The sequence below is a fragment of the Gymnoscopelus braueri genome (genome assembly GCF_963280865.1).
Source record: "Gymnoscopelus braueri genome assembly, chromosome: 17".
Taxonomy (NCBI): Eukaryota; Metazoa; Chordata; class Actinopteri; order Myctophiformes; family Myctophidae; genus Gymnoscopelus; species Gymnoscopelus braueri.
The window spans coordinates 29,235,455-29,244,996 of NC_137617.1; the positions used below are offsets into that span (position 1 = coordinate 29,235,455).

A 9,542-nucleotide genomic window follows, 5' to 3' on the forward strand; every position below is an offset into this window, starting at 1 on the left:
GCAATTTGTTTTGGGTAAGGTGCTTTTTTTTCATAACTGCACCCGCCTATTAGCTACTATTTACTTCGTAGATTTTGATTATTATTAAAACATTTCTTCGGACCCATATAAATTATACATACTTTGGTAATTCGAAAATAGTCGATCTACAACTTCACTTTAGGGATTGAACAGCCTGAGCATCCGTAGTTTTGGTGATTTGATTTCAACCTTAATTCCTTCCATTTCGTTCTCGTTTTTTGACCAAAATAACCTGATGCCTACCATCACATTTATTATGGAGTTTGACAGAAGTGGGATCCCGTTTCTAGAAAAAAAAGAAGGACCTGCAATGTGTTGTCTTTAGTATTTTAAAAAGAGGAAGGCAGAGCAAACCAAAATAAAAGAGGAAGAGGCAAAGAAATAAAAGACAGACCGCACATCTCAATAGTTCAGAGTGCTGTGACGAGGTGGACCGGATGAAATACCTGCAAGAATTAAATTCATAAAGTCGGGAAGATCACTTCGATATTGTTGACACCATGACAACAGCGAAAATAATTCAAGCAGAAATATCTGTAGAAGGCAATTATAAAAACTTTGACCTCCAACAGATGGGCGATGCAACCTATGAAAATATTGAGCCCGAGACCAATAAGGAGGAAGATCTACAGAAGATACTGCAGTCTGGTAAGAGATGCTACTAAAACTAAAAATCACAAAAGTGTATACTTTTAACCTTTTAAACAAGAAGGTTCAAATATTTAACCGACTGTGTGTGTGTGTGTGTGTGTGTGTGTGTGTGTGTTCTAGACAGAAGCAGAAGACGGTACAGCCGGGTTGGAGTCGGTGTTGGATTGCTTTGTGCTGTTCTAGCTCTCCTCAACATTGCTGTCCCACTATCTCTCTGTAAGTCAAGTTTCATAACAATATGTTTTAATCAGTGGTGTAAAGTAACTTAGTACATCTACTTAAGTACAATTTTGAGGTATTTTTACTTCCAATTTTCAATACTTTTACTTCTACTCCACTACATCGCAGAGGCAAATATTGTACTTTTTACTCTGCTACAATTATTTATTTTCTAGTAACTTTAGCTACTAGTTACTTTGTAGACATAGATTATTATCATAAAACATACATTAACCACTTCAGCCCTATATATACACTTCAGCTACTTGAAAATAGCAGATCTAGAAGCTATCTGCTATTTTCAAAAGATATTTAGGAAAATTTCTCCATAATGATAATGAGTACTTTTACTTTTGGTACTTTATTTTGATGCCACTACTTTTGTACTTTTAAGTAAATTCTAAATACCAGACTTTTACTAGTAACAGAGTATTTCTAAATTGCGGTATTGATACTTGTACTTAAGTAAAACATATGAGTAGTTCTTCCATCACTGGTTTTAATTTGTTTGATCTATGGCGATCCAACATGTTGTTTTCAATACAAACACTAGCAGAGATGATACCTCATAAAATGTACTGTATATTATTAGCTGTAGTAATAGTTTGAGTTGCAGAAAAATAAGCTGTAGCAGCTTTGGTAGTTGGACATTATTATTGTTTTTTAATAGTGTATCTCTCATTTTACAGATCAGTCCAACATGGTGGAGAGACAACAACTACAGAGCAGTTTTGACGAGTTACAGAACAGACACAACAACCTGACTGAACAGAAAGACCAGTTACAGGACAGTTTTGACCAGTTACTGACAAGACATAACCAACTGACTGAACAGAAAGGCCAGTTACAGGACAGTTTTGACCAGTTACTGACAAGACACAACAACCTGACTGAACAGAAAGACCAGTTACAGGACAGTTTTGACCAGTTACTGACAAGACACAACAACCGGACTGAACAGAAAGACCAGTTACAGGACCGTTTTGACCAGTTACTGACAAGACATAACAACCGGACTGAACAAAAACACCAGTTACAGGACCGTTTTGACCAGTTACTGACAAGACATAACAACCGGACTGAACAGAAAGAGCAGTTACAGGACCGTTTTGACCAGTTACAGAACAGACACAACAACCTGACTGAACAAAAAGACCAGTTACAGGACAGTTTTGACCAGTTACTGACAAGACATAACCAGCTGACTGAAGAGAAAGACCAGTTACAGGACGGTTTTGACCAGATACTGACAAGACACAACAACCTGACTGAACAGAAAGACCAATTACAGAGCAGTTTTGACCAGTTACTGACAAGACATAACAAACTGACTGAAGAGAAAGACCAGTTACAGGACAGTTTTGACCAGTTACAGACCAGACATAACCAACTGACAAAACAGAAAGACCAGTTACAGAGCAGTTTTGACCAGTTACAGACCAGACATAACCAACTGACTGAACAGAAAGACCAGTTACAGACCAGTTATAACCAGTTACAGAACCGTTTTAACCAGTTACAGACCAGACATAACCAACTGACTGAACAGAAAGGCCAGTTACAGACCAGTTATAACCAGTTACAGAACCGTTATAACCAGTTACAGAACCGTTATAACCAGTGCCAGAGCCGTGTTGACCATTTCGATGATTGCTATTGTGTATGCTGGTAGCACTTTACAATAATGACCCTTTATAAAGCATTTATAAACGTTTATATATGCTTTTGATGTATTACCTCGTGTTTACCTTGCTTACTGTAAATCACTCTGGATTAAGAGTGTCTGCTAAATGCCTAAATTGTCAATTGAAGATAATCTGAAGAACCATGTCTTCAGACTCCACCTTAGCCCGTAGCACTTGACCTAGCCTTGACGACCATATGCCTAGGTTAAAATGTAATTTAGATAGCTTTATTTAGACTGATCTATAGGTTCATTTGTCGACCTGGCATCCTATAGTTTCTATTATTTCAATGTACAGGTTTTTTTTTAAATATATTATATTTTTTAGACTGATGCTAGGTTCTTGGTTTACCTATGATCCTAGATTACTGAGGCACTACACTGTCTCTCTGCATTTGATGTGTGTGTTTACCTCGCTTACTGTAAGTCGTTCTAGATAAAAAAGCATCTGCTAAATGCCTAAATTGTAAATTGGGTTTGCATATAGAGTTATATGCAAATGTATATATTGTCTTAGCGTTGCCTTGTTGGGATTTTACCAATCTCTTGTAAGTATAATTTTTGTCAGTTTTTTTTAACACAGTCGTAGAGTTTGGTTCTATTTACACGTGTGCACTTATATTGTTGTATTGTTTTGTTCTTTTCGCTGTTTTGTTGTGGTCTTTGTTGTTTGAGATTACATGGCAGACACATGTATATTTTCTTCCTGCAATATCTTGTGCTATTGTTATTGGTGGGTGTGGTGTACACGTGTGTGAGGATGATGTGGAGATATTGTGTCAGTGCATGTATGGGATTGTGTGTGAGTGTGAGTGTTCAATTCCAGGTGCTGACCATGTCCTGATTGCTGGCTGCCAATCACCAGCAGCTGCTTCCAGTGATCGGTTGGAGAAGACTACTTAAGGCCTTAACACCTGTAGTCTCTGGCAGCACTTGAACTATTGCTGTCTGTCCACCCACCTGTTAGCTCTGGTGGATCACTTTGTGATCTTTGTATTAGTTAGTATGTTTTGAGTATAAGTCATATTTTGTTAGATTAGAGTAGAGAATAATGAGGTTTTGGTTGTACCTTATTTTGTGTTTGTTCGGTTAAGTGGTTAAACTCCCAAGGTTAGATTTAGGATGATTATGTTTATTTCTCAGAGTTGCTCTGTGTCATATAAAGTTTATGTAAATATCTTATTAGTTATAAAACTATTAGTTATAAAATAAAAATGGGCTTCACTCCCACTTTATGCTGCATCACTTTTTCCCCAAGACGGGGATGAAACAGTGGGACTACAGATGAGAATTAGCATCCTTGCTAAACTCCAACATAATTACACTGCATTCCAACTCTACTGCTGTAGTTTTGTTGCTGTGTTTATGAACATGATTTACAAGCTCACAGTGCGTCACTTCGTGCCACGCTGCGAGCTTGTACATCTGCTATTTGTGAACATTTTAGAAAAATCTTGAAAGTGTTTAATTATTTTGAATTACGAAAAAGTGTGAGAACTACCGATTTGGAAGCCATTTGTAGAATCGGCTTCAGGTCTTAATGGGTTAATGGTCTGTATTATGCATGTAGTGGCGTTTCGTTGATTCTTTTTAACCTCTTTCTTACAGAGGCACATAAGCAATGTCCACAATTTGACTTAGTATGCATTGTAGAATTCACAATGAGTCATGCAAACGTGAACAACAAACATACAGTTTCTTGGCTTTGGTAATAAAACATTTGTCATCCCCATATGCATGTCCTGCCCAAATTACCTGTCGTACATAAACCAATAACCAAACAAGTAACAATACTAATAATAATTCCAATAATAATAATAATAATAATAATAATAATAATAATAATAATGATAATAATAATGTATTCTTTGGTCGTCAAGGTTACATTTGTAAGTATTTGTATGTTAATTTCTTTGATTATTTTTCAGTTTATTCATGAAATCCTTTTGAATGTTAGAATTTGTTTTCAACTCATGAACATTTTGTGGATGTTTTTTGTGGAAATCTTTCGAAAATCTTTCCGAAAATAATTAATGACAAAATTTAGGAAACAAAAAATAAAGGGATATCCACTGGCGATCCACAAAAATGAATCCGCGACCGACAAATGGGTCCCGACCCGATTGAGTCCACAGCTCCACACCTGCATTGATTGCATCAGATACCTGCCTGGTGCCAGAGCCTGGTGCTACATATGGCTCTCTCAACGCAGTCAAGACTGAGTGTCTAAATAATGCACTTTTACACATTTTGCCTATGTCCTTCAACTGCATTTAGCCTAGCAACTTTCAACAATTCGACCTGTCTCCATTGTGCTTCTTTGTAACAAAAAAAAAATACATGGGTTTCCGAGGCTACCATTGTGCTGACTGCTGGTGGTGTAATTTTTTTCCTAAATGACGTCAATTCCGGTTCTGTCGTCATGCTGGACAAAGTCATGCTGAATGTAAACATGAAAACAGAAAGAAAGAAAACAGAAAGAACGAGGGGAAACCGTTAATTATGACACATTTCGGTCAGAGGAAAGGTGAGCAAGCTAATCATTTGTGCCGTGGTAGAAAAAGTACTCACATTTTTTACTCAAGTAAAAATATCAGTACTGCAATATAGAAGTAGCCTACTGTTACAAGTAAAAGTAAAAGATTACTTGATTAATAGTACAAAAGTATTGTTATCAAAATGTAGTTTAAGTACCAGGAGTAGAAAGTAGTCATTATGCAGAATGCCCTATTTTTTATGAAGAATAAAATGTATAAAACATCTTTTGAGAATACAATCTACAAAGTAACTAGTAGGCTAACTAAAGTTTTTAAGTAATTGTAGTGGAGTAAAAGTACAATATTTGCCCCTGATATACAGTAGAGTAGAAGTAAAAGTACTGGAAATTGGAAATACTCCAGTAAAGTAAAAAAAAATACCTCAACATTTTACTTACGTACAGGACTTGAGTACATATACTTAGTTACTTTCCACCACTGCATTTGTGTGTCCTCCTGTGTCCACTGTTTAGCCTACTGTTGACTGTTTTTGCACAACCGCCACTTATTGGTAGAGCAGTGGTTCTCAAACCTTTACATGTCAAGGACCCCCAAATTGATTATGCTATTTGGCCACAAACCCCTATCTGAAAAGATTTGTGCCAGGGACCCCATACAAGATTGTGTTGTTAAAATGTTTCAAAAGTATAAAAAAAAAAGACATGTTGGCTGTGAGTGATCGGCTGATTTCAAATATCTAATGTATGTAGGGTTAAAGTGGTTAAAATGATTGTGATGCTATATTAACTAATTTTGCCGGGGAACTCCCTCAAAGACCCCTGCCCTGGGGGACCCCGCTTTGAGAACCACTGTATTAGGAAACTGATGGCCCCCTGTAATGTTTGGTAAAGTCTTGTTTAACTGCCTTTTATTAGGGTGTACAGTAAAGCCTGGAGCATATGTATGTATACTTAGTGTATGAGACAGACAGATACGCACGCACACACACACACACACACACACACACACACACACGCACATTTAACATTGCGTTCACATTTAACAAGAAATTCTTGAACACAAACAATAGTAGATGCACAAACTGAAGAATCGCCTCCTCCATATATGGAGACTGACAATTATCACAGACATTGAACAGAAAACACACACACGCACACGCACACGCACACACACTTACATGTATTTTCAACAGTAACAAGAGGTCAGGTCAAATGATGCAGGCAATACCTTTTTGTTTGTTTTTTCAGTCCATACATAGCAGAAGATTGGGTATTGAGTCCTTTGTGGCGAAGGGTGATAGCAAATAGTATCTATTGGAACAACAAAAATTAAAAATAAAATACCAAAGGAGGGTTCACATTCTGTAGTACTATTTCATTGGTTACTCGTGGAGGCTATTTATTTAAAAACAAAACATTATTTTCTCAATAGGGATCATCCAACCCAGCACCCTGTGTCACTTCCATTACTGTCCATCAACATGGGAAAAGCAAATCGATCGTCTGTTCAGAAGCGACAAATGGACGAGAAGGTACATAGCTCAGGTAATTATGGATATAAAATGTGGTAGATATGACGGAAATCCATAAACGCCTAAATATACCAATAACCACAGTCTGGAACATCTGGAACTGCAGTCGAGAAAGTGTGATTGAAGTGAAATGGAACCTATCAATGACGGTTCAAGAATTTACAAAAAATCTACAATTTTCTGATTCAACAGTCAGATGCCACCTTCATGCTGGGGTTTATTTACTTACTTACTTACTTACTTTACTTTAGTTGTTTATTTTAAGTTATGGTGTAATACATACACAATACACATGATGTAAAAGTGTAAACATGCCGAATATAGCGAATGCTACTTTCCATCCGTAGTCCCCAAAAACATGAAAACATACAGACATCACAATATAACAACATAGGTTAACAACAACAGTGAATTACATCAACAAGAGGCATACTGTATATTAAAACCTAATTTAGAGTAAACCTACTCTTACAAGTCTGGTTGTCTTTTCAACCACTGTTTCAATTGTCCTTTGAAAGTTGTGAGTGTGGAGCTCTCCCTTAGTGCAACTGGGAGATGGTTCCAGTCCGGACAACCTTTGATGAAGAGGACATTTTGTCCAAAGGTGGTCCGAAATTGACCTCGCAGTCCCCTCTGGAATCTGAAATAGTGCCATGTCCCCCGTGTCCCTCTTTCTTTGAATACATTCCCTTAGAGGAGGGGGAGCCAGTCCATGTAGGAATTTGTAAATAAAACAGGCACTTTTAAAAACATTTTCAATCTTCTTTTTCCCAGAATGAGAATGGTACAGTGATGGTATTTGGAAGAGTAGCAAAGCCCTCACTGACAGCTGCCATTAAACCTAAAGCATAAATGCCCTCACTGACAGATCATCTGATCATAGTACTCTATGATCAGATGAGACAAACATACTATATGTTTTTGGCCATCTGCATTTCTGGCATGGTCCTGGGGAAGCAGCAGAATCCAGAACACTCAGAGTTAAATGAACAAGCCAAGTTTTGTAGTAAAGGAAAAGCCCCTCATACCCACCATCCAAATAGAATGGTAGATCATTGATGCTTTGGGACTGTTTTGCTTTTATTTCAGTCTTTATTTTAGATAGTGCTGTACCAGAACTGACCACATGGTGGTGTCTGTGACCAAGAAATCTAACCATTTGCGTGATAGTGTCATGCGCCTTCATTCCTTTAAGTTTGAACAGGCCAGTTCTTGGTAATAGATAAATGGTCATTGTGTTGCTTTAAAAAATAAGAGAAAGTCTCCCTGCATGAATTATTTTAGAGTGATATGACATACGGTACACAAACATCATCACTTCAGTGCACCTCAAACATAAATGCTGGCTCTGACTATGAATGTCCAGTCAGCTCTACTCATCCACTAAAATATTTTCCCTAACCAAACACAGCACCAGACTTTTATATCACCAACACCGCGTTGCCCAGGCACGTCACCATAAACCTTATCTTCTCCTTTCTGGTCAACCTCCACCTCTGCCAATGCCATCTGCCACCACTGTTCATTCTCTATTATCATCCATACGGTTGGTTGGTCAGTAAGTCAGATAGATAGCCTGGGATATGTATTTGGTGGCATTGTTGATTTATCCATGTGTTGTGTACTCCAGCTATCACTTCCTCCATGACGCTGCGTGTGTGCTTTGTGACCTGCTGGGATCATCACACCACTTACGTTAATGCATGCTGCTGGAGGATGTGGCATGTGATTTACAGTAAAAAAGGCCTCCAACTGAACGTCATCAAAACAAAGAGGCTGTACATGCCCAGAGGTTGTGTTTCATTATGGAGACTATTTAGTTTTTTTAAAAGTGTTTTTTTTTTTACAGTAGTCAGTGGTATCGTGGCTAACACGACCCTGTGGTACAGCGAGCTTTTCCACAGTCACGTTAGCCAGACTCCATGCAGACTCCAAGCATCCAGCACCAAGTTCACCTGAGGTTTCCTCAGAGAAACCTTATCTTGAGACTTTATTATTAGTGTACAATTCATTCTAGACATTTTGTGGTGTCACCTTTAAGGCTTGGCCTATAATTTGGCCTTTACATAACCGCAAAATCGTTATTTCATTGTAGTATTTTACTATTCTGCATAAGGGATAATAGCCTAATGAAGTCAGAAAGTCGGTCGCGTATATGGACCTTGAACATACAAGGTATTTTACTTATTCATTGCTTACACAATAATAATACAAAACGGGACAGAAATTCAAAGAAATATAAATTTGGACAGAAAAGGTACAGACAGGGATTAAACAATAGGAAATAAGATTGCCAGCTGTATCATGTGGCCACTGACTTAAGTGAAGCTTCTTTATGTATGTATGTATGTATGTATGTATGTATGTATGTATGTATGTATGTATGTATGTATGTATGTATGTATGTATGTATGTATGTATGTATGTATGTATGTATGTATGATATATATATTACATATATATATATATATATATATATATATATATATATATATATATATATATACACACACACACACACACACACACACACACACACACACACACACACACACACACACACACACACACACACACACACACACACATATACACACAGGTATAATATCTTCCAGTGAAGTCAATCAATCACAAATCACAAAAAGCACAATCAATTCCAGTGTGAAATAGGACACTGGCCCTGATCAATTGGTGCGGCTGTCAAAACAAGTCTTGCAGAGATCTTAAATAACAAGTGCCTCAATGACCTATTTAGAAGTGCCTGTGATTATGCAATGGCATGTGTAAGGGGATAGCACAGGGAAAATGGTTTCATTGAGGCAGCCCCGCCCGTATCAGCTACACGTTGCATCTCTGTATGGCATTGTTAGCTCCAGGGCTACTGGTTGGTTAGGGTGGCCGCCTCGTAGCCTGAGAACTGCTGGTTCAATCCCCAAGA

General features: G+C 37.7%; 1 protein-coding gene across 1 annotated transcript; it reads left to right on the forward strand.

Moving 5' to 3' along the window:
• The first annotated feature begins 449 nt into the window (after window positions 1–449).
• On the forward strand, window positions 450–4,196 carry LOC308104282 (uncharacterized protein). Its single transcript, XM_080454679.1, has 3 exons — window positions 450–669; window positions 793–888; window positions 1,581–4,196. The coding sequence occupies exons 1-3, from the start codon at window positions 522–524 to the stop codon at window positions 2,561–2,563; spliced, it is 1,227 nt and encodes a 408-aa protein (XP_080310805.1). The 5' UTR covers window positions 450–521; the 3' UTR covers window positions 2,564–4,196.
• Window positions 4,197–9,542: the final 5,346 nt, after the last annotated feature.

Bases quoted from the DNA above. Each gene is read 5' to 3' on its own strand.
- LOC308104282 (XM_080454679.1), top strand. From the start codon at position 522: ATGACAACAGCGAAAATAATTCAAGCAGAAATATCTGTAGAAGGCAAT. The intron at 670-792 runs GTAAGAGATGCT...TGTGTGTTCTAG, and splicing joins ACAGAAGATACTGCAGTCTG to ACAGAAGCAGAAGACGGTAC. The intron at 889-1,580 runs GTAAGTCAAGTT...CTCATTTTACAG, and splicing joins TGCTGTCCCACTATCTCTCT to ATCAGTCCAACATGGTGGAG.